This window comes from Chaetodon auriga, chromosome 20, assembly GCF_051107435.1.
Source record: "Chaetodon auriga isolate fChaAug3 chromosome 20, fChaAug3.hap1, whole genome shotgun sequence".
NCBI classification, from domain to species: domain Eukaryota; kingdom Metazoa; phylum Chordata; class Actinopteri; order Chaetodontiformes; family Chaetodontidae; genus Chaetodon; species Chaetodon auriga.
In genome coordinates this window covers 12,021,387-12,045,615 of record NC_135093.1, presented here as the reverse complement: position 1 = coordinate 12,045,615, position 24,229 = coordinate 12,021,387, and the positions used below count along the sequence as shown (strand labels likewise).

At 43.3% G+C, this 24,229-nt stretch overlaps 2 protein-coding genes across 9 annotated transcripts in view; one reads left to right on the top strand and one right to left on the bottom strand.

Moving 5' to 3' along the window:
* Positions 1 to 1,306: 1,306 nt before the first annotated feature.
* On the top strand, positions 1,307 to 4,648 carry LOC143339149 (uncharacterized). Its single transcript, XM_076760218.1, has 6 exons — positions 1,307 to 2,157; positions 2,268 to 2,830; positions 2,916 to 3,063; positions 3,171 to 3,541; positions 3,714 to 3,807; positions 3,908 to 4,648. The coding sequence occupies exons 1-6, from the start codon at positions 1,336 to 1,338 to the stop codon at positions 4,646 to 4,648; spliced, it is 2,739 nt and encodes a 912-aa protein (XP_076616333.1). The 5' UTR covers positions 1,307 to 1,335.
* A 567-nt stretch (positions 4,649 to 5,215) lies between these two features.
* Positions 5,216 to 24,229, bottom strand: part of LOC143339457 (uncharacterized) — a 47,263-nt gene continuing 28,249 nt past the window's right edge. The window contains exons 6-27 of one of the 8 annotated variants that reach the window (XM_076760698.1): positions 23,875 to 24,175; positions 23,416 to 23,596; positions 23,038 to 23,328; positions 21,585 to 21,726; positions 21,329 to 21,445; positions 19,526 to 19,582; positions 19,336 to 19,404; positions 19,139 to 19,228; positions 17,074 to 17,183; positions 16,886 to 16,924; positions 15,080 to 15,851; positions 14,853 to 14,969; positions 10,235 to 13,969; positions 9,294 to 9,441; positions 9,095 to 9,200; positions 8,697 to 8,856; positions 8,507 to 8,614; positions 8,315 to 8,401; positions 8,027 to 8,189; positions 7,858 to 7,931; positions 7,605 to 7,637; positions 5,216 to 6,586 (exon numbers count right to left, since the gene is read on the bottom strand). In XM_076760698.1, coding sequence (XP_076616813.1) covers positions 6,515 to 6,586; positions 7,605 to 7,637; positions 7,858 to 7,931; positions 8,027 to 8,189; positions 8,315 to 8,401; positions 8,507 to 8,614; positions 8,697 to 8,856; positions 9,095 to 9,200; positions 9,294 to 9,441; positions 10,235 to 13,969; positions 14,853 to 14,969; positions 15,080 to 15,851; positions 16,886 to 16,924; positions 17,074 to 17,183; positions 19,139 to 19,228; positions 19,336 to 19,404; positions 19,526 to 19,582; positions 21,329 to 21,445; positions 21,585 to 21,726; positions 23,038 to 23,328; positions 23,416 to 23,596; positions 23,875 to 24,175 — 6,972 coding nt within the window. In that variant the 3' untranslated portion in view covers positions 5,216 to 6,514. Of the gene's footprint in view, positions 6,587 to 7,486; positions 7,572 to 7,604; positions 7,638 to 7,857; positions 7,932 to 8,026; positions 8,190 to 8,314; positions 8,402 to 8,506; positions 8,615 to 8,696; positions 8,857 to 9,094; positions 9,201 to 9,293; positions 9,442 to 10,234; positions 13,970 to 14,852; positions 14,970 to 15,079; positions 15,852 to 16,885; positions 16,925 to 17,073; positions 17,184 to 19,138; positions 19,229 to 19,335; positions 19,405 to 19,525; positions 19,583 to 21,328; positions 21,446 to 21,584; positions 21,727 to 23,037; positions 23,597 to 23,874; positions 24,176 to 24,229 lie in introns of all 8 variants that reach the window. The other 7 variants (XR_013079326.1, XM_076760694.1, XM_076760699.1 and 4 more) reach the window with 7 other exon arrangements.

Below are 24,229 nucleotides of genomic sequence, written 5' to 3'. Positions count from 1 at the left end.
GCATTTATAAATAAAAAAATCCATTAGTCTTTTCTCACTGAAGCAGAGCTAAGACAAAGACATTGAAATTTTTGTCAGTATTCATCGAAGGTTTTCCTGTCGTGTATAAAGAAAGGTAACAGAACAGTTTAGTACGAACCAGGAAAAAAAGAATCTCACTGTTGGCACAATGTCTCTGACTGGTTCACAGGTTTCTGCTAATGTTAAAGACATGACGTGTCTGTTGCCTTCACTAAAATCAGGATCTAAGTAGATAGCGCCCTCATGTGGACAAATGATTTAGAGCCAGATGGACAGCACGGTGCATTCAGCAGTTACACAGTGCTAAGAATAAGACGAGAAAAAAAATAATAGAAGCTCACTGTGATGATCTTTGGACCACATTTTCTCAGTCATCTGACACTGTCACAATCAATCACAATCAGTGTGGCTTTAAATGTCATTACCATACATAACGGTGTGAAAACATCCATCCCATAAAGAGATTTAGGGAACTGCTGCCAGTTCAAATCGAAGAGCAGTTGTACAAATTAGAGAAGCATAAGAAGAGGATAAAAAGGTAAGCTGTAAGTTGTTAGAAGACTCTTAATGGTGCTGTGAAACTAGTCATATTTAGACTGTTGAGTCAATGTTGTGGAGTCGGGGTGGAAGAAGTACGCCGGTGCTGTAAGTAAGTAGAAGAACATACTGCAAAAAGTAAAGGAAGAAAATAGGACTTTTACAATTAGGTCTGTAAAAGTTGTCACATTAACTCATCAGCGTTAATGTGATTTCCCACATGCGATTATGAAGGGCTAAATTTCTTTCGTTGTCTGACTCTGAGCATTCACTGCAGCTCTGGCTCCTCATGCTAAGTTATGACTGATGTCCAGTTCATGTTGAATGGATGCTATTCAACATTCTGTCACAGTCTGATCAAATCACGTTCGAAACTTAAGGAGAAAATGAAATTTTGCCTTTCAAAAACAACTCAAAATGTAATTTAAGAATAAAAGGTGCATTAATCAAAACTGTATTATTTCCACTCAGGGTTATATCTACTGTACTTGTATCTAAATGCTGCAGTTTTCATTAAATCAAACAGGGTAATATGTTTTACAGTGAAGGAAACCTAGAACTTTGAAGACGCAATAATCTGTATTATGATATTTCACTTTATTTAACCCCAAGAGGCAAAAAAAATCAGCGATAACATATTGAAATACTTTGTCTCTTCAAGACGATTTCTGCACATCTACCCTGTTAGATTATTTTTTAACTTCCTCATGATGATGTCTTTTCTCTCTTAACATATTTTTAGATTTCTTTGGTCAGTGCAGCGTGCAAAAGGAGCTGATGGTGCAAACTGTGCTGTTCCTGCTTCTGCTCAGCACCTCGGCCTGCTGTGGTTTTGGCTTTAAAGGCTGCTCTCAGAACTTCCCCATGACAGACACCATGTGGTGCTTCAACCGGAACATCGCTAACCTCACTGATGTCGTTAGCATGGTCCCTGAGAACATTACAACAATCAACCTATCCAAGAACAAGATCCGAGTCATCCCACCTGCATCGTTCAGTCAGGTGCTCGGGCTCAAGCACCTGGACCTGAGCCAGAACCAGCTGGTCTCTCTAAAAGGAGGAGAATTCAAAGGCCTTGATGTGCTGGATTTTCTCAACCTCACCTGCAACAATATCTCATACATCCACTCCAGTGCCTTTGCCGGACTCATCAGGCTGCAAACACTGCTTCTGACCCACAACATACTCCAAACGATCTCCCCAGGTATCTTCAATTCCCTCCCGGCGATTCAAGAAGTCAATCTATCTCTGAACAGGCTCAAGGCTTTCAGCTGTGAAGAGTCTGACGGATCCTCCACCCTTCTGCGGCTCGATCTTTTCGCAAACAACATCCAGAGGGTTAATGTGAGCTGTTACCCTGCCCTTGAGTACATCCGGCTGTCCAATAACTCAAAGCTGGAGCTGCAGCCAGATGTTTTTGCCTCCAACACAAGGCTGAAGAGTCTGCTTTGTCAGGGAGTTCAAGCAGAAGTGCTGGTGGGACTCTCTGCGGAGACAAAGAAGAATCTCTCTTGGGTAGCATTTTCTCTGTTTGTGGAGAAATCTCCCCTGACTATCTGTGGATTGCTAAAAGAACTGGACCAACTTGAAAGAGTAGAGGTACAGTATGTGCACGTGTTGAGATGCAGCATCTCATTGTTTATGCAAAATCCATGTTCTTTTGTTAATGTATTTTAAAGAAATATTATGCACATTTTAATCTGATACAGATTGACTTGAAAGGATCCAGATTACCTCAGATTAACTCCAGCCTGCTGGACTGCGACACTCCACCTGTGGTCGTCATTGTGGATGCAAACCTCGGGAATGTTGCCCGGTTGCCGCTGGGGAGGGGGAACACGAGCAGACTTTACCTCATCAACTGTGGTTTGAAGCAGATATCTCGGACTACATTTGACGGCTACCGAGGACTGAAAACACTGCAGTTGAATCAAAACAAGGTCGTCATTCAGCAGGACACCTTCGAAGGCCTGACCGACCTCACGTTTTTGAGCTTCGACAGGAGCAAAATCCGCGACATCGACCCACACTGGTTCATCTCTCTGAAGAAGCTGACTAGCCTGTCCCTCCCGAAAAATGAAATCACCGAGTTGACACCACAGGTGTTTAGTGGCCTCACTCAACTCGAGCAGCTCTACCTACAGTTCAACCTGCTCAAATACATCACCAAGAAGCCCTTCAGTAAGCTGCGGAGGCTCAGGAAGCTCAACCTCAGTTTAAACATCATTGATTTCATTGAAGAAGGCTCCTTCCAAGACCTGACGAGGCTCAAGTATGGAGTATTCTCTGCTTGCATGTTTATCTTTCTTCAGCTTTGCTCACTGTCCATTTGTTAAACACGTCTATCTGTCCATCAGTTACCTGGACTTAAGTGGGAACCGCATTAAGAGGCTGACGCCATCTATTCTCTCTGGTCTGATGAATCTGAAGAAATTTGTTCTGTACAACAACCGCCTTCATTTTAAATCGTATGAAAGTCCTTTCATCAACCTTACTTCTCTGGAGGTGAGATGTGTTTTATTAGAGTCAGTTATTGAGATGAATGATGCACTGTGAGGAAGAATCTACCTTTTAATCTGTTGACCTGTCTAATCTTCCATGTCTAATTGGAGTATCTGGAGATGAACTACCAGGGGCCCGGAGGTCAAGGCATTGGTAACATCGGACCGCATTTCTTCCAAGGTCAGCGTCGACTCACCTCTGTTGCCATCGGGCACAGCATCATGGTCGACTTCCATCCTGACGCCTTCGCTCCTCTGGCCAATCTGAAATACTTGTACATAGCTGGAGTGGTTATGAAAACGACCAACCTGAGCGCAGCGTTGTCCCCTCTGAAGAAGCTGAAGAAGCTGACTCTTTACAGGGCAGACCTTGATGCTCTGCCTGCCGACCTGATGCCTCCAGATAATACGCTGGAGATTCTCAAAGTCCAGTCAAACCACCTCCACACTGTGGACAAAACATTGCTGGATGCTCTGCCAAGGTAGAGGAACAACTGACATATCTATCAAGGAATAGTTCAACATTATGAGAGATAATTTGCATTCTTGCCAAGCGTTAGATATCACTCTCATGTCTGTATGGTAATTATGAAGCTACTCCAGCAGCCTTTAAACAGGAGGACATGTGTAGTTTGACTTTTTTTCTATTTCCAGATTGCGTGTTTTGGACATTACAGAAAACCCACTTACCTGCAGCTGTGATAATGCTTGGTTCAAGACCTGGGCCATCCGCAACACTTACACACAGGTGAACATCAGCTGCAAATAGTATTAATGTAGGTTATATAAGAAATACGTGGCTTTGGCTTTCTTTTTGACTGTTCAAATGACACGTTTCCCTCCTGCAGGTGTCCTACTTGTACAACCTGAAGTGTGACAACGACAGGAGAGCTCCTTACCTGTGGCAGTTTGATGATAAGGCCTGCTCCTACGAACACGTTTCCTTCACTCTCTTCATCGCCTGCTCTGTGGTGGATATGTTGTTTGTATGTGTGTGTGTGGCCTGGCACACACACGGCCCTGCTCTGCGCTACCTGCTGCTCATCCTCAGGGCAAAACTACGAGGACGCAGGGAGGGAGCAGGGGCCAAATTCCAGTACGATGCATTCATCTCCTACAGCTCCAAGGATGAGGCCTGGGTGATGAGGCAGCTGGTGCCCAGTCTAGAGAGGCCTGCTGCTGGTGCACCGAGGCTCCGACTGTGCCTCCACCACAGAGACTTCCGCCCCGGTGCTGCGGTTTTGGAGAACATCGAGGCAGCCATTTACAACTCTCGCCACACCATCTGTGTGGTGACACGCCACTTCCTGCGAAGTGAGTGGTGCTCCGTGGAGTTTCAGCTGGCGAGTCTAAGGCTTTTATGTGACGGCAGCGACGTCCTGCTGCTGGTGTTCCTGGAGGAGATAGCTGAGCACTGTCTGTCTCCCTACACACGCTTACGCAAGATCGTACGTAAGAAGACCTACTTGCTGTGGCCCGAGGAACCACAAGAGCAGGATGCTTTCTGGGTCAGATTGAGAGATGCTTTAAAAGACGATGAAGATGGAGGAAGAGAGGAAGAGGAGGAGTTGGCACGTCTAATCGGTTAGAACAAATGCAAATTCCAACGTACTCAGAAATATCTTTTCACTGCAGAAGACCTGAGAGGCAGCTGAGAAAAAGGAAAATCTGGGGATCCACCTTTAAAGCTGATCTAAGTTGTTTTATAGCCTGTTTATGACACATAAAAAAACCAAGGTTCCTTAATTTTAGTCATCTGTGAAACAGGTAGATTTAAAAAAAAAGTTTTGCAATGTGGAGCAAACTTTGTTGTAATACTCATTTCGGCCACAAGGAAGATCATTTCACATTTTCAATTCTGACTCTGGAAACTAATCTCAGAAAACGTATTTGCTTAAATCTGTACAGTAGTTCAGGGATGGGGTTAAAGACCATTTTTACAAGTTTAAGCTGATTTGCTTTGGTGACTTTAATATTTTAGAAATGGAAATGTTTGTGCTGTTCTGTTTTTATGAAAATGACTGTAAGAAGTGAAAGTCTATATTTAGTGTCTAGATAAGCTCTGCCTCTGAATTACTATAGAATAAACCTCAGCTGAAAGAATTTGTTTGCTTGCGTAACGTGTTGTGACAAAGGAGCCTCTGATATTACTCCAAGACTTCCAAACACTTCATTTATTTGACGTTATACATTCAAATGAAAATAAAAAATATTCATGTATATTTCATATAGAGCTAGTGAGCAAGGTACAAGTTTAAAACAAAACACAGAAGTCTTCCGTGTGGCATATATATATATACACAAGGCGTGGTTTGAATACTATACAGTGTGTATCCATAGCTGCACGGTTTCATGGATGCTTAATATTCTTCACTCAGTTGAGGCACGACTAGATTTCAGTGAGAGGTCAGAGACTGGGCCAAGTGCTTCAAGACTGCCGCTTACAGTAAAACATTTCAATCTCAACACCTAAACAGTAGGACTTGCAAAGCAAAGCTTATTAGTGTTAAGATTTCCACACTAAAGCATAAAGTAGGAAAATGAGGCAACATGATCATTCTGCAATTCAAATGATACTGTACAGTCATGCAAAGTCCTAAATAGTTTATCTGAGATGATTCTCTCACACCAAAAGTCAAAACTGAGCAAACACAAATTCAGGTTTTAAGAAAAATCCAGTATCATTAACAAGTCACGGTTGTTCACTAAATTTGACAAAAGTCAGGATGTTTGGTTGCACTGCAATGATCGACTTGAAGTCACTACACCAATTTTAGACAAATAAAAAAAGATTCCTTAAGTAGTCAAGTGATAAGTGCAATCCCACCCCCCTCTACCCCCCCCCACACAGACACTCCTTTTTATAAAACTCTCATACGTAAGCAAGTTAAGCATCACATTAATTTCCACTATCAATCAAACCATAGTTACAGTACAGCAGATGCCCCAACAATCAATAGCAAACCATACTCTTACATATATCCAGTAGTTATGTACAATAGAACTGGTGCAACATTAAACACATTAAAAATTATTAGATATAGAAACTGTAACAATATAAAATACAGCAGATACTTAATTCATATTGGGAAATATATATTATTCATACTGTGTATTGCTGTCTGTTTTGGCATTCTGGAGGATCAATAAAAATGCTGTCATTTATCCCTCTTGCAGCTTATTTGACACGACTCGGACAGATTGTACATCTACGTATTTTTTAACCTTACACAGGATTGATTCCATAAAACTTTTTTTCCATGAATTAAAATAAAAAAAAATCAAATATGTCTACATATCAGAGGCATGGAAGCAGCAGGTCCAGGCTGAGAACTGACCTTAATACATTTTTTCCATTTCCTATAAAAGGCTTCAGCTGATGCTGGCACGGCCGTAGCGATCTGACCCACAAACCAAGGTCAGAGAAGAGAAAAGAAACTTCAGATTCTTGATATTCAAATCCTTTTGGAATCTTTCGCCTCAAAAAGCTTCATACGCTCCTGCACAGTTAGTCCCTCTTTCAGGCTCTGTTAAAGATAAGACAATAATTTACTCTTAATTGACAATAACAGTGCATGTGGGCAGGGAAGAAGGTTTTTTCTAAAAGACAAAACCACACCCACACATATTTCTGCTCTGGACAACACACTTTAAAGTGTACAGGTGAGAAAGTGGTTATTCTGGAATAGTCATGCCACACAAAGGGTACCTACTGGTGCACAAAATACACAAAATCAAAGACTGGGGGTTTGAAAGCTCACAAACAGACACAAGACAACAATTACAGACAGAGTTTTTACATTAACGAAACAAAACACAATGTGATATATTGCCTACAAAAATATGATGCAGACCATATATGACGATCTGGTGGTGATTAGTCCACTGGAAGTCACAGACCAAAACAGCTTGCATTTCTACCTGTCAGCTTACTGTGAATTTGGGGGGGGGGGGGCAACACATGAATGATGCTATTAAATATTTCACTGACCACCTGAAAACATTTCATCATTATGTGTTAGATTTTTTTAAAACCCTCTCTGGCTCTGTCCAAAGAAAGTCAAATCCACCTACCTGCACCTCTAAACCTCATTAATTAGCACATAATGTCTCATTGTTCAACCCACAACTTCCCACTTACAGCCCTGTTTCCAGTCTTTATGCTAAGCTAAGCAATAGGGCTGCTAGCCGTATCTTCATATTTACCTCACAGGCGTGAGAGCAAAATTCTTTTAAAAACACAGTATGGTAGAGGACAGCAACCACACCGTTTTTAACCTGCTAATGCTCAGGCCTGTGATCTTCAACTGAGGGGTGGACTCTGCAATCAGCTTTGGTGGTGCAGGTTGGGGCAAAAAGGAAGGGTTTGGTGGAGATCATGCGAGGGTGGCAAGGGCATGCTTTGCTCTACATCAGGATATACCTACAGCACATCTTGGGGCAGGGGTTGGGGGGGGGGATCATCCCACAATGGGAGTGTCAGCTATCCCATGAGACCTGTTCAGTGACAGACTGACGGACAAAACAGACAGATGACAAACTTACAGGACAAGAGTAAAAAACGTCCCAGCCGTCCAGCTGTGGAGCACATATTCACAGTGTGTGGTGGCTGAACAGTTAACAGTGATAAAGTCTGCACGACAAAGGCTTGAACATCACATCACATCACGTCACGTCACGCAGCAAACTGGAATGGTAGCTTTAGAGCGTATGGGTTTTACTCCATCTGTTTGTTTGAGCTTGAGACTGTAACTACGGAAGGACGAACAATTAGAACATAAAAATGAATGACACTCACCTTTGACCTTAAACCTCTTGATTGCTTCGACTGCTTTTTCATGAAATCTGGATTACTTTTTGATTTCATGATATCTAAAAACATAACGAAGGCATGTCATCATTATCACAAACTCAGTGAATTCAATGGAGGTTAAATAACGTTGGTTAAATGTCCATTTTCGATTTACCGTATCCAGATGTGACTGTTCCATCCACAGTCCTCTCGCCTAAAGCTTCTGTGGCAATGAGCAGCTTCTCCTTCAGCTTGCTGATGTCGCAGTCAGCCTTTGCTTTCACAATGCTGAGCTCTGTATAGATGTCCTTATATTTGTCTGTGGCATATTTCTTGTCCTGTTGGAATGGAATTAATGATACTGCCTCTAAGTTTCTTAAATTTTACTAGATAGACATGAAGAAATGCAGGTACAGACCTTCATTAAACTGTCCGGAATACATAAAAGATTGAATTAGCTTACCCTTAAAGCGGACTGCAGTTCATCCTTCAAAGAGTGGATTTCCTGTTTAAGATACTGGATCTCTGACTCCTTAATTCGCAGCAACACCTACAAGATGGAGAGAGAGACTCATATATTCAAAAGGATTAAAAAGCGAGGCCTTAGTGTGTGTGTGTGCTCACGTGCTCGTGTGTGTGTTTACACATCTAGTACCTCCAGTTCATACACATCTTTGCCCTGGGTAAGTGGTGACAGTGCTGTTTCACCACTGAAACAGGAGCGCATCCGAGTGATCTCTGCGGTCAGTCGGTTATTTAATTCCTGTTGGACGAAATAAAGTTATGTCTTCACCTGCGGACAGAGATGCTTTTCTGTGCACGTGTGCATGTGCGTGCATCCAAACCTGGTTGTGAGCGTTTAGCTCCTGGTTCTCTCTCTGACACTGCCTGAGGGCCTGCCTCTCGGCCTCCAGCGCCTGGGCCAGGTGAGCGTTCTCCAGGCATTTCTGAGAGTACTGCTCTGACAGCACCTCCAGTTCTCTCTGGATGGACTGCAGCTCCTCCCTACACAGCAGATCATCACAATATCAGCTGACATTTCGTATCATGTCAAGCATAGGCCATCCAGTTAAGACATAATATGAGGTGACAAACACATTCTCAACGTTGTGTGCGCACATTTAAAACCTGAACAGCGCTTTCAGTTTGAAGAAAAAGTCATAACTTCTAAACTCTTTTCCAGGAAATAGTGCTTCTCATTCACAAAATTGAATAGCTTTCGTGTGCTTGTCAGAAAACATACTCGTATTGTAAGCGAAGTTCATCAATGTCAGAGTTCAGTCCACTCAGTTGGGAGCGATGGGTCTTCTCCATTTCCTCCTTGTGTGCATTCTTCATAGCTTCAATAGCTACATTAAAAATAGATAACACACTTCATTACTGTATGTCAGTCTTGCTTAATGTACAGCACTTGTGGGTGGTAATACAGTTCATTTCTGTACCAGCAATTGTGGCAGCAGTCTCCTCAGCCAACAGTCTCTCTCGCTCCTCCATAAGTTTGGAAATCTCCCTCTGATGCTGCCTCTGGAGGTCTTGTATCACCTTCTGGTGTGTTTCTTCCATTGCTGCAAAGCCACGCTCACATGTGGCCTATGGGAAGAAAAGGTCAACAATCCGTCATCACAAATTTCATTTTGCAACTACCGCTAACACTATCATTTGTGACTATAGATCAGTGGTTCACTAGACTGCATGCTGTGTCATGTGTGAAGCCATGCAAGCTTTTTCTATTCTCAAGCCCAGCTATGTTAGAAAGAGAGCGAGTTTAACAGTGAAATGTTAATCCAGCGCAGCTGCATTTTTGTCATTAATAGAATAGATTAATAGACTTCCTTCTATTATTGAATGTGGGAAATGGTGCCCAAATGAGGAGGCCAGATGGACTTTTGTCAAGATGTACTTCAGAGGTATCAACCTACAGATTGCTTTGCTTCATTATGTAAAATTACTAGGAATGTCCCAACCCGGTATTGCCTATATAGTGTCTGATTCACCTGATCATAGAGGTGAATTGGAAAATTAAAAAAAATATATAATTGGACATTTCATTGAAAACCATGTGTGAACTTCATGGTAGCATTAGAGGATCAGGCGATCGCCACAATCATTAGGGTTCATTTTCTGGGAGCCATGCATGTCTGTACCACATTTTGTGTCAATCCATCCAGTAGATGTTGAAGCAAACTGATGTAACGTACGTTCCAAATTTCAGAAATCTCAAAATCTCAAATCACACCATTTCCCAACCCCAAATCTTTGATCATATTAGTACACAGATGAACTATTTAACTATTTATCTACTAATCTGGTTTACTAAAAGACTTTAAAAGAAAAAAAGAAAAAGAAAAAAGACTCCACTAAGGTAAAATGAAAGAGCAAAAACCTTAAGACTTTCAAAGTCTCTCTGGTATTTCTCTCTCAGGCTGGCCACATCTCCTTCTAGGTGCTTGTTCTCCAGTTCGTCTCTCATGGTGTTCATCTGAGTCTCCAGCTCCTGAATCCGATCCTTCAGAACCACCATGGAGTCCACCTCTGACATGGTCTGTGCATTCTCCTCTTTCCCCTGCTCCTCCTCTTCCATTGGTGTAGTGGCCTCATCACAAGGAGGCGAATGGGAAACATCAGGGCCTTTTTTGTCCTGTTGGTACTCTTGGACACGTTGAATGTTTTCCACATACTGGGAATGTAACTTTTCCAGCTCCTCTTTGTGGATTTGCTGGAGCTCACAGATCCTCTGTTCAAACTGCTCCTCCAGTTTCCTCACATGACTCTCATGCCGCTCCTCCATGGTGTCCATGTCCACCAGCAGAACCTCCAGCTTTTGCTGACTGTCAGCTGTGGTCTCCATGAGGGCCAGCTCCGTTGAGGCACGGCCTTTCTCTGCCTGGCTGAGCTCTTGCTTGTGCCTCTGCTTCAGCCCGTCAGTCTCCTTCTGGAAACGTTCCTCCAGGACGGCCAGTTGCTCTTGCTGCTGGGAGAGCTGGTTCATACGTTTGCTGATCTCACTCTTTAGTGTTTGGTTCTCCTTCTGGAGAGTGCCCACTGTCTGTGAGAAGGTAAGGCGCTCCTCCTGTAAGGACGCTTCGTATTTCTCTTGGATTGCACTGACATTGTGGGCATGCTGCTGGACAAGAGCACCCATGTTCTGACCTGTCTGTTTACACCAGCCCAACTCTTGTTCATGCACCGCCCGTAACCTACATGCCACATAAGCCACTTGAGCCTGGATTAGGGCTTCGCGCATGCAAAGAGAGGTACTTGTGAAACTGTGTGACGTTTGGTGTCCTAGAAGAGCATGGATCATTTTAGCCAGTCCAGGATGGTTCCCACCACTTTCTATCTCTTGAGCATACTTATGAAGGATTGCTGCTTGTCTTTGAAGCTCATCAGCCAAGTGGACATGTGCATTTTGCATTGATTCAATAGAGTCAACACCACAAGAGGGCATTTCTCCAGCCAAGTGTTTGTCTACAATTTCCTCAGCCAAGTCTCTAGCCTCTTCCATTTCAATCTGCTCCATGTAGGGAGCAAGTTCAGGGGGGTGGATGTCGGCTAACTTTTGTTTACTGAACCCAAAGTTATTTTTGACTTCTTTAATTACATTTTTCAGATCAGGCCTTTTGGAAGCTTCAATAATTGCTTTCAGGGCCATTTCCCTTTTATGTAGGTTACTTCGTGCTTCAGTCAACTCCCTTTTCAGCATTGTGAATTTCTCTTCATAGCAGTGTTTAAGGTTTTGAATAGAGTAGGCAAGTTCTGCTTTAATGAAGGTGTTAAAGATAACGGTGGCATCAACATCTGCATCAGCTGAAACACTGCCTTCTTTGGATTTAGCAACATCTGTCTCAGCTTTCTCCAATTCCTTCCAGAATGCACTCTCTAACATCAACTTCCTGGTCAAGACATCAGCATAAACTATGGCCAAGCAATCTTTGTCACTCCTTTTAATGTTCTCTATGTCTTCCCACATCTCTGCAAGAGCTTGTAGGAGGTCAGACTTAGAAGTCTGTATTAACAAAGCCATCTTGTTCAACACGACTGCCTCGAAAGACAAAGTTTTGGCAAAGAGGTGCAACGCATCTTTATCTAGAGTCTCTGGGGTTTCATTTGGATGGACAACTGGTGATTGCTCTTCCAGTGTCTTCTGTCCTTGTCTGATGTACAGTGATGCATTGAACAAATCGTTCTCTATCTCTGACAATGAGTGCAGCTGTGAATCAATGGTATCATGAGAGCCACTGAGAATAATCTTGACTTTCTCACGACTGTTTTCCACATGCTCAAGGGCCTTGGCATAATGCTTATTGGCAGCACTATTCTGCATCACACTTCCACAAGTTAACTCTTTATCAGAGTGAGGCTTTGTTTCTGTCATCTTTAGATCAATCTTGGACATGTGTTCTGTTTGGATGGATTGCTCCTCTAGATTCTGTGTGAGGATTCTTAGTTTTTCCTCAGTGGCCAGCAGTTTAGTCTCTAGAGCATGTATGATAGAGATAAACTTCTCTGGGTCACTACTGTGAGGGAACGTGATATCAGAGGAGACGTTTCCTTCAGTTAAATGGATGTCTTCATCTATATCCTGATTAACTTTTTGTCTTGTGTCTGCAAGGGTACTGCTCAAATGGCTAGTGTCCATGGCCTCTAGATTTATGTATTTTTGGCACTGAATACTGGAAAAACGTATCCTTGGTCTCTTGGCTTGAGACTCCTTGTCATCTGGGGAGTTCTCCGTCTTAGTAAGTGGGACGTCTGTGTTTGGTGATAAGGAGACCGATGTTTTAAGCCGTCCCTTCTTGCTCTGTGCTGGGATTTGCTGTCTTTCCATGTGTAGGTCAGCATAGTCCAGCTGTAGGGCATTGAGATGCTGCTCTAGCTCTGCTATGCGGTCCTCTGCAACCACAAGCTTGGCTTGCAGATCCTTTTCAGCACTACAAGGCTCGACCTTATCTAAGAGGCTTTGAGTCATTTGACAAAGAAGCTCCTCCTTAGCTTGCAACTTCTGTTCTGTTTCCTCCAAGCTGTTGCCAAGTGCAGTCATTTTAACAAGGGCCTCTTTCAGGTCTTCTTCCTTGCGTTCTACCAGCCTCTCATACATCTCCTTAGTTTGCCGGATCTCTTCCTCTTTTTCTCGAAGGAACTGGCTCATTTTCTGAAATTCTTGAGTAGCCCTCTCATATGAATGTTCCAGGGAGTTGTAATCAGCCTCTTCTGTTTCCAGACGATTGCGAAGCTTATTCACCTCACGGTCTGCCTCTGCAATCTGGTTAAGGAGCTCCTGACAGCGGCAAGTGAGACGACCTTTCTCTTCTTCTAGCCTACGCACACTTTCCCTCAGTGACTCAACCATGTCGGTCTTGTGGGCCAGCTCCTCTTGCAACTTTTGCATTTCCTCCCTGCATTCCTTCCCTCCTGAGGCCTGCCTCCCCCTTAACAGGGCCTCCACCTGCTGCTCAGCCTCCAGCAGTCTGTTCTCCATCTCTTTGTGGGCAGTTTCAGCCTCAGCTAATCTTCTACACAGATTCTGTCTTTCCCTTTCATGACTCTCTTGCATACTGTGCTGTTCCTTTCTCAGGCGTTCCTCCTTCAGTGCCTGTCCCTCCTCTGTTGCACTTAACCGAGCAGTCACCTCTAGCAGCCTCTCCTGTAACCTCTGTATCTCTCTCATGTGGTCTCTTTGCAGAGCTTGCTGGCGCTCCAGGTGCCTAAGGGCCTGGTTTCGCTCTAACAGACTGGCCTCTACTTCACGGAGTCTATCTTCACTGTCCTTCAGCTGGGCTCGTAGGGTGGTCTCACTACGGCCATGTTCCTCTTCTTGTTCCTTTGAACGCTCCTGCTCTAGCTTGAGCTCATTTCGCATTCTGGCCACAGCCTGTTCACTTGCCAAGATTTCAGCCATTGCAGATGCTAGTTTAGCCTGCAGAGCCTGAATATCAGTCTCATGGCGGTCAACAGCATCCTGGGCTTCTGTGTAGCTTCTCTTTAGTGTACGAATCTGCTGCTGAGCAATGTCCTGCTTGCGCTTTTGGGCCTCCAACTCGCCCTGCAAATCTTGATTAAGAGTGTGCAAGCGTTGCCATGGCACTCTGTGTGGCGAAGAGGAAGGGGGTGTTGCACTCTTGAAAAAGATGGATGAGACAGTTTCATTAATGACATCACCTCACTTCTCTAACCATATACGGAGAACCACATCTCGGGGGTTACCAGGAAAATAATTTTCTCCTTTCTTGATATCAATCTCACTTTTGACAAGCTTCCACTGTGCTTTTTCAGAGGTGACTTGGAAACTGAAACTGAATTGTATACCAACCATGACCCTCCCCAAAAACAAACAACATAGTGATTTAAAAATAAAAAGTAGACAAACTACGTAACTTCTGTAATGGAAATGTGATGTGATAACAACAAAAAGACATACTGGTTCTGTGACAAATTCACTGTAGAACTTAAAACTGCACAATGTATAAAAGCAATTAGTTAAAGTATGCAATTCTGAAACACCAAAAAGCATGCAGAAATCAAGCTCAGAAAGGACACACAGAAAAAGCACAAATGAACGGAGAGAAAAAGCACAGCGCAAGGCTTCTTAATCAAGTTTCTTACCTTATGCACACCAGATCAAACCAATAATTATCCCAGGAGATGTGAAACTCCGTAAAAACAGTTAGTGAACACTCATGCTAAGAACTCCACAACCATGCATATCAGTTTCAGAAGATAAGCACCCACACCTGTTAGTAGACTTGTATACAAGTTACAGTAGCCACACATAAATCTCATCTATCATGAGGCAGTAGACTGTATAACAAAAATACAATCTACACACAGTACTTTTAAACAGTTAATAACATTTACTGCACCACATGTTTCACCAGTACATGTATACTATCCTGTAGACAAGATACCATTTCCTGTTAAAATTCAAGCTACACTGCTATTTGTACATGGTGTCAATTTTAGAACTAATTTTAATCCTGCATGATGGACGGAGAGTGTAGTACCTGCAGTACATAGCCCTCTCTGGCACTTTGTTCTCTCCCTAGTGCATTTTCCAACTGCTCTTTCAAGACATTGTTTTGCTTTTGTAGTCGGTCCAGCTCCTTCTGCTTCTGTCCCAACTGAACAAATAAAGAGGGAGAAGAAATAATGAATGAATGGCACAAGATGCCGATACCATCAATATGTTATATATATATGACATATACATGACCACAACGAGGAAACAGACCTCTTTCTCGAGCAGTGCAGCAAGCTCATGTGCAGGCAGTCTCTCAGAGTTTCCTAAAGATGTGTTGATGGGCACTTGCTTCTCTTCTCTTAACGGTGTTGTCTCCACCTGATGCCATCGCTGCTCTATCTCTTCTTGGACGTCTGAGGTTCTGCTGTCCTTCTTATCTCCACTAGCAGGATGCATGGCTGTAGGGTGGTCTACTTCCATCCTTCCTTGCTCTTGGCAGTTAGGTATCGCTGGTTGTACCGGTGATGTAGTGTTCAGTGTGGAAGTCATGGTGACAGTAACAGTATTTGGCATGTGGGCTGCACTGGTTGTGCTATGTGGAAGGATACCCCTCCTAACATTCTCCTTTTCTGCTTCTTCTGACATAGAAAGTGGGTGAGCACCTGACAGAGAAGAAGTATGGAGGGAGGAGGTAGAGACAGGAGATGATGCTAATGAAGAAGGGGAAGAGGAGGGAGAGCAGTAAGAAGAAGTAGTGGAGAATGATGAGCTGAGGTCGACTGTGTCCGCTCGTTCTTTCACAGGCTTTTGTGTCTGTTCCATTTTGAACTCGGACCAATCGAAAGTCTTGGAGCGACCCTCTCGTCTGCGCTCACGAACGCGGCTTTTACGGGGCTCAGAGGGAGGGGTGGAGGCATTGATGCCAGCCGGCTGTCTGTGGACATCAGACTTGGGGGCCTCAGGACTGGGGCTTGGCTCAGTGGTGGTCTGTGGACACAGCTCTAACATCACCTGGGTTTTTATCTTCTCCTCGGGGAGGGATCTGACAGCACAAAAAAGATGTATAAAATGGTTTTAACAACACTTGATGAATTGTCAAATTTACATCAGCTCAAGCTATGACACAAGTACATAAAGCTTTGCTGGACGAACAACAATGCATACATTTCTGGCAGAGCAGCATCATCTAACTGTGCATTAAAAGCATGATAAAAAACAGTGAAAAAGCATCAACAAAACGCTTATACTGTGCATTGCAATAGACTGAAAGCAGCTTTAGTGTTGGCAGTCATGTTCTGATGAAAGCCTAATGTCTGTTTAGCTGCCATGTTAATGCAACTTGTGTAGTATCTTAAAGTCAAGAATGTGTTTGCAGTAAACTGCACACTGATCGGCAGCTGTAGTGTTAGGGGGCAGAGCATCTTTTAAAAAGTGACCTGACAGAATAATCTATTTTCATCGCCTTGTGTGGAGGTGTCAGGCAGTATGAGCAGGGGGAAAATGAGAAGGGACAGAGATCAAGAATGAGAAAGAGGTGTCTGCGAGGCGTCTGTGCAGAAATACCAAAAATATCACACATTCTCCCTTTGGAAAGAGACACACCGGCAGCATTAGGAGTGTGACTCGGTATACAGTATCTCACATGATGAGCCATCTGAAAGGCAATAGTCAGCTTTTAAGAGCACAAAAATAAATGTTTAGGTTGTTAAAAATCCTCAGGTTAACTGTTACAGAAACCTTTATATCCCAGCTCTTCTCTCTATTCACTTTTTCTGTCCTCAGTTATGACTTTGTTGTTGTTCAAAGACCATTTCCAAAAGTTACTGAGTGGACAGTCATATTACAATGATCATTAAAATAAGTCCGTGCTGTTGATCAGCAGCAGGTTGGGCCGATTATTCGAGTATGTTGATGTGATTGCAGCGTGTGTCTCTACAGTGATACAACTGACAGGGAGACATTATTCAACAATCACATGACATAGGGTGGGACGACAAACACGCGAGGGCTAACATTGCTGAGCAGTAACATCACTGTTCGAGGAGGGGGAGATATTCAACACACAAGCACTCCAACCTGGGCTTCAGAACGGATAGTTTCAGAGAGATGTTTTTCCTGGAAGCAGGTTGAAAATACCAGTTGAGGGAGGAAGAGAAAGAAGGAAAGAGAGGGTGAGGAGGAGAGAGGGATTAAGATAAAATAAGTGAGAAAAGCAGTTGTTTTATCTGCCAGTGGCTCAAGTGTTAATCCTCTTTGGTTATTACCGGGTGACATCGGGGGCGATAGTGGGTCGCACATTCTTCATGATGGCCTGAATCCAGTTGCGACGGATTCCAGAGGTCATGGCCGACAGGGTGCATGCTCCCTCTTTACACTGAAAGCAGACAGGCACCTCATTTAAATGACTGACAGGGATGACACAACACGTCGATAAAAATACCTCTTTGTCACAAACATCTAAGCACATGGTTTGGTACAAGCCTGAAATAAAATTAAGATATGCAGCAGTGGAATTGGCTCAACAATTAAAGGCTTTTCCTGTTTCAGTGGACAGACTAATTTGTTCCTCTTCTTACACAGACTGTAACCAGAGGTGGGTAGAAAATGTACATTTACTGTATTACATGTCCTTCAGTAACTTCCTTAAAATGACTGTACTGTAAAAGCAGCTTAAATGCAAGATACTTCTAAGTCTAAGTGGAGCAATGCAACATCTACTGCATTACAATCTATAGCCTCCCTCAGCTCTCCATTGTCAGGTAGGCACACTGCACTCACACTGCTGTTTCATCAGTAGTATGATGGTTGGAAAATAAAATAAAATAAAATAAATAGGCAGTGAAACGAGGCAGAACATCCTCAGCCTCACTTCTCCTTTGCTTTACTGTGTTGTTAAATTACACTGAGCTCAGGTTTTGAAAGCTTGCTATATCACCAAAAGCACCACATTGACACGGAGCCGAAGACAAAAGTGTGTATTTTTAGGCCATCACTACGCCCACAATTTTTACAGTTACAGAGGATGTCTCTGTGTAAAGTCCAATACAATCAACTTTACTGTGTGATTCAATTTACAAACCGCTCTGCTAGCTGTGATATGCTAGATTTTCTCCTTTATGATTATTGCTTTCCACATGGACTGTTTACCTGCATGTAACCAAAGACTGCTTAAATGTGATTGGTCAATACTACTCTGACTACAAACGGACTACAAGTGGAAACCATAAGGCTAGTGATACCAAATATACTGCCCCTTGTCTTCTCCTTTCATATGCAGATATATATACACAGGGGCATCCTTCACTCAGTGGCTTTGTAACTCAGCTTTTCTGTGTGTGCAGTAAATATAACTGAAACCTTACATACAGTGGCCTCTGGAAATCAAGTGATTTCTACAAGACCACAGTTATTCATGAAAGTTTCCATACATCAGGATTTTAACTTGGATTCTCTACACTGCTTCAGCTGCTATGACAGAACAACATCCCTTCCAGTCTGACTGTGGAGCAGAGAGAGTAGAAATAAATACTGGAGTTATTAATTTCTCGACACCAAACCCATGTTGTTCGCAGCCAGAGAGACGACGATCCCCTTGACTTCTCTATTTCTGACATCCTCCACAAAATAGCTGGGGGAGTTGCTTTAAGTAAATGTAAACAAAAGAACTGACCTTGCAGTGATGTGTTCCTCATATAGCAATTGTATGGCAAATCTAAGTCTATATGTGGCAGGAACAAACCCCCCACCGACATTAAATGGATAACAGATGCATTGGATTGCAACTATATATGTCCAGGAGTATTTTGCCAGCAACAAGTGCTAAAAATGTTTAATGGTCAAAGGATTATATGACGAAAGTATTCTGTCATGCAGCAGGATCCACAGAATTACACAACTGTTATGCAATTATGGTTGAAGGTAAAACTACCATCAACAAAAATGTTCTAAAAACACAAGTGTTATTGAGCAAATGTGGACAAGGACGGGGCTTTTGAATGCAAGAGGTTAAGTAAACATACTGTGCAGGACGAGGGGCACATAAGTTCAGAGAAACAAGCACAGCTGGCAACGGCTGCAGCAGATTTAGACCACGATGATGTCAGCCTCACAGAGAGATGACAAGTCAAGTGACATCCTTCGTGACAGACAAAGAATCGTTTCAGAGAGAGAAATGGCAAAACCTGATACCTAAAGTTGCACCACATGGTGTCCGGGGCTGTTTATAGACTGGCAGGAGACGGCAGAGCTCAAGTGTGTAGACAATGAGTGTCATCTTCACTGGTGATAAATGATGCAGGACAATTGATGACATGAAGAATCAACACTCACCAGGATTTGAAACCCATAATTCCTTTGGACTGGGAACTCTTTGACATCATAACATGTGGAAAGGTCAATCTCACCATCCAGTTCTGAAGCCTAAGGAAAAACATTAACAGACAAAAGAGAGCAAACAACAACAAAAGCTTGTTAATTGCCCATACGTTCAAATTAATGGCCAAAAAATTTTTTTGGACAAGTTTTACCTCCTCGGCTATTGAGTCCTTGTAGTACCTCAAACTCTGATCTGTCAGGACAAACCAGTGTTTCTTCCACTACGGGGACAGAGACACCATTAATTAGATTCCACCATATCCTGTATGAGTGTAATAGGATTTTATTCAATCGAGGAGAGAAGCAAATGGTCATTTGATGCTGCTAAAGAAAGCAAATTACCATTCCATCTTCATACAGCTTTGTCATCCATCCTTTTTTGAAGTTCAGCAGATCAGGCTGTAATTAAGACATCACAGTGATGGGATATGGTGAGATGCAACTACATTAATTCATTAAAAATCCATAATAGGAAATTCAGTCAACACTTCAAAGTGACTTTCAATGAAAAAATTAACTGCAGAAAAGAGAGAAAAAGGACAACAAGGAAGACAAAAGGGCAAACACAAATAAAGTTACAGTTTGTTGAGGCATTTTGTAGTAATTTGTCACAATACTAGAAATCATTATTAACTGATTATTCATCACTGATGTGATCAGAATATATGACTGAAATCTCTCTGAGCACTATTGCCTTCAGGTGCATCTGTTTACATTTAGGTCACTACCTCAGCTCGTGAAGTTTAAGTGCCGATATGTGGCTCCAACTAACGAGACCGACTGGCGGGAGCTGGACTTTCCCTGTGAAACACAAACTGCTGCACACTGAAACCAAGCTCAAGTCTGTTTATAGACTCTAAAGAAAATCACTCGTCCAAAACCTGGCTTCGGCTCACTTAGCAATACCTTGTTCTTGTTGAGCTTCATCAGGTGTGGTGTCACCGCCTGGCAGAGAGTCATTCTGATGGCTAACTGCCTTCACTTCATATGTTGACAATCTGTTTCTTTCCGTCTGTCTCAGGGACATACACACGACTGTGGCTGCTTCTGTGCTGGTTATTTATAGTCACCAGTAGCGGTGGCGGCACTGGCGTGTACATGAATGTGTGCGTGTGTGTGTGTGTGTGTGTGTTTGAGTGGGTGGGGGTTCTGGCAGCTGCAGATGGCCAGAGAGACCAACCACACACTGACTGGATCACCCCTGCAGCTCTCTGAACAGACCTAAGATCAGTTTGTCAGACTGGCAGGACTTAGACCTCAGGGGGACACCAGTGCACCTTAAAGTGGACAGACCCCCCACGTGTTTCTAAGTGGTATTACTATTGGCGGCGCTGTTGCAAAGACAACCGGACCGCTTTCGGTTTTCCTTAAAGCCAAGAAACTACCAACATAACAGGATGCACTGTATCTGTATCTGTATCTGTATCTGTGTCTGTGTTCATTCATTCATTCAATTAATAATGGAGACATGAATGCAGACTGCATTTCTTTAGTATGAGTTGAGAAAAGTGAACTGGGTTGGTTGGTATGATTTTATGTTTTTACAAACTGAAAGAAACTGAGCAGCGGAGGAGGTCATAACGTTTTCTGTCCGTTGATTTATATAGAGAACCAGTCTGAATGCTGATGGTGTCATTATTCTATAGTCACTACATTGCGCAGTCAACATTTACTTGATAATGATACGTTGACGCAAAACATTGTCTATTGCCACTTTGAGCAGGTTGAGGGCTACTTTAATCTCACTTGTGAAGACTTACGAAAACAAAGGCTGATGTAATATTGTATCTGTGGCTGTTTGGGTGCAAAAATGTTATCTTGCATACTGCAAATAGCTAGAGGACAAACCAGTCATTTCAAATACTGTGCCACAAAAATGAGTAATGCCTATCAGCCATTTAAACTTCTTATGAGACAAATAAATGACAAAAACCTTTTTGGACATTCAGGTGGCACAGAGGGAGAAAAAAACAATAACAACCCATGAACAGAAATGGGTCAGAAAGCGGTGAGAGATCATGTCCTTTTCTCCCCCAGTCTCAATCTTGAATCACAAAGCCATTTTATGGGACCTTGAAACGATTGTGTAGTCTACTTTTTATGTCGCTGTACACTTTAGAAGTACCGTCCTGTAGAAGTACTCACAGTCATTGAGGACTCGGTGACTCTGCGGTCCAGTGACTTGGCTCTTCTTAAATTAGCAAAAGTGGAGCTGGACACATCTGGGGCTGAACGGTCTTTCCCTGCATCCAGTGACATTTCCTATAAATACAAAGTAAACTGAGAAATTAGAAGCAATTCCTTACTCAAAAGGCAGAAAAGTACACAGTACAAATGCCATTTAGTAATTTCTTGAATACTTTACAGCCTTTTTTCAGGATTAACAAAGAAAATAGCGTACATGTTTGTTAGCCAGATAGCGCCTCTCACTGCGGCCTTGTCTCTGGGTTAGCACGGTGTTAGCAGAAGGCTCATTGGAGCTGCTTGTGTCCATGCGCTCTACATGCTGATCCTCTTCGAATCGGCCAATGATTTGAGAACGCCTGAGAAACACAAAAAGACGGTTCTTTACAAAGATGTGTTCAATACACAGCACATACAGCTCACTCAACGCAAAAAGTCTTGTCTGACAATGGGTTAAATATCTCGTTCAATCAATTGACAAAATGCTAAAATCAGAGGTAGTGGAATAAACTGTTGTTCTTAAAAACATAATGATGCAGCACATCATTCTCAAATGGTGGCAGAATCAGCATAAAAACAAGACCAAAGCATGATATGAAAGCAAACTTGAGCCAAAATCAATGTCCCTGAAGGACACAAGTAGTTTCAGTATATCGTGTGCAGAATGCAATGCTGCCATTACTTCACAGCATTTACATACAATACATGTGTAGGAAGTTTGACTTATTAGATCCTGTCATAGACAACAAAAAGTGCAGAAAAAACATCCCAAAGAGAACAATCCAGAGATACATCAAAGAAAAAAAGAGTAGTGTTATATGATGAGAGATTTTAGAGCAAGACTTTAGAAGAAAAGGAAATGACTAGAATGGTGGATTAAACAAACTGCAGAAGCAATGGCAACAAAGTCGGCGTTACCTTAAGGCACTGCACTTGTTAAAGCCTGTTTATATTGTGTATGTGTGTGTCTGCATGAGAAAAGAGGAGAGACCAGACTGTATGTAAACCCAACAGTATGCACAGTATATATAGTAAATCAAGCATTTATGAAACAGTGTATGTGTGTGCTCCCAGGCAGTGCAGAGATGAAATGACAGAAAGCAGGAATCAGCGGTGACCAGCAGGGAACAGCATTGGGACAGGGGTGGAAGGGTTGGTTGAGCATTAGATCTGAGAAGCTCTGTTCAGAAGCCCCTGGAAAAGATCGAAACAACAAAACAAACTAGCAAAGTAGCAAGAGCAAAAGGTAGAGATCCACAGACAAGAAAGTAACACATGCAATTAAATCCCCCAAATCATTAATGGCCAATCATTGGTAAGCTAGGGTAGGTTGGAGTGCCTCAAGGACAGCAGCCACAGGGTGGTGCTAAAAAACTAAAATGCTGAATGCTTTAAGCAATGCATGAGCTTCACATAATAGATTACTTGGCATCCTATCTATATGTTTTAAGGCTATGCCAAGGGCTAATAAACAGTGGCTTATCTGATTAACAATCATGTATGGCTGCTATTATTATCACAAGTGAATCTGCATGTATGTTTCTGCTATGTGACACGTGTTCAGCATTTATTCCATCTATCAGGTAAGCAGGTGCACCAAACTTGAAATGCCTCTGAAGAATCTTTTTTTTGCAGTATGCCAAGCATGATGCTTATCCATAACCTCTTACCTGCGCTCCAGCCCAAACAGCCGGGCCACCTCCTCCCTGCCGGGACTCCGTGTCCGTGCCCTCAGCTCTTGGCGCTTTTTCTCTGAGCGGAACGCTTCCCGGTAGCTGAGTCTGCGAGCCCGTGGCACATCAGACAGGGTTGCGTAGTCCCTGCCAGATCGGCCCACTCTGCCTCCTCCACCACTGAAACTACTGGCGCTTCCTCCACCACCACTGTGTCCCTCCCAGGTGGGCGTGGTGCCGCTGGGTTCAGAGTCCAGCGAGCTCTGGGAGGAGCTGATGGTGGAGTAGCTGGGGGAAACAAGCGCACCTGGAGAAGGGAGGGGATCTTGGGAGGGTTCATAAGGGGAAATTTGGGGTTCTGACTCAGAGTTGTACCTGGGACTGAGAGCTCCTAAAGAGGAGGAGGATGCTGAAGAGGACAGAGACAGGTGCTGGGGTGGCTGGGGTGGCTGAGAATGCTGTGCTGACTGTGGAGAGGGCTCTGACTTGGCCTTCTCCAGGGAAAAGTAACCACTCTCCACTCGTACCTTGCGTCCAGTACTCATGGTGCTGCCATCTGAAACCACCACACAGTGCCACTGATATTAAACACTGAAAACAGTCTGCATATGGTGTTAAATATGTGAACATATACCACTTAGCTGTTGTATACTACAAAACGGTGACTTGTCAGAATAGTCAGTCACTGTTACTGCTACCAATGCCATGTGACAATGCCTTTAATTTTGCTGAGACTGTCCTCTGACCAAACTGTCCTCATCTAAGGGTGAAACGACAGCTGAAGTGTATATACAGGATGATGAGGAATTTGCATGCTGCCATCTCAGTCCTCACCGTCTTGAGTAGTGTTACTGGAGTCCGGTTGGCTCTGGCTCAGCTGGCTGATACAGGAGGCACTGCGGCTGCAGGGGATGGTGGCCCTACTCCAGCGGCTCTCCTCCTGCCACAGAGTGGCACGGCTCATCGGGACACGCTCAGCACCGGCAATGCTGCTGGGCAGGCAAGGGATGCTTCCTCCGCTGCTGCTGCTGGTCACTGTCACCTTGGCAGGACCAGGCTCCTGGGAGGGGGTTTGGGTTGGAAGGAGTGGATGGGAAGAGGAAAGGACATAATGGGAGGTAAGGTCACAGAGACACTACAAAAAAGGAATATGAGAAGGACAGAGGTTAAATAGAGATTAAATGTGGAA

Excerpts from the sequence above, each read along its gene's own strand:
- LOC143339149 (XM_076760218.1), top strand. The coding sequence starts at position 1,336 with ATGGTGCAAACTGTGCTGTTCCTGCTTCTGCTCAGCACCTCGGCCTGC. Across the intron at positions 2,831-2,915 it reads CAAGACCTGACGAGGCTCAA|TTACCTGGACTTAAGTGGGA; the intron begins GTATGGAGTATT and ends TCTGTCCATCAG. Across the intron at positions 3,808-3,907 it reads TCCGCAACACTTACACACAG|GTGTCCTACTTGTACAACCT; the intron begins GTGAACATCAGC and ends TCCCTCCTGCAG.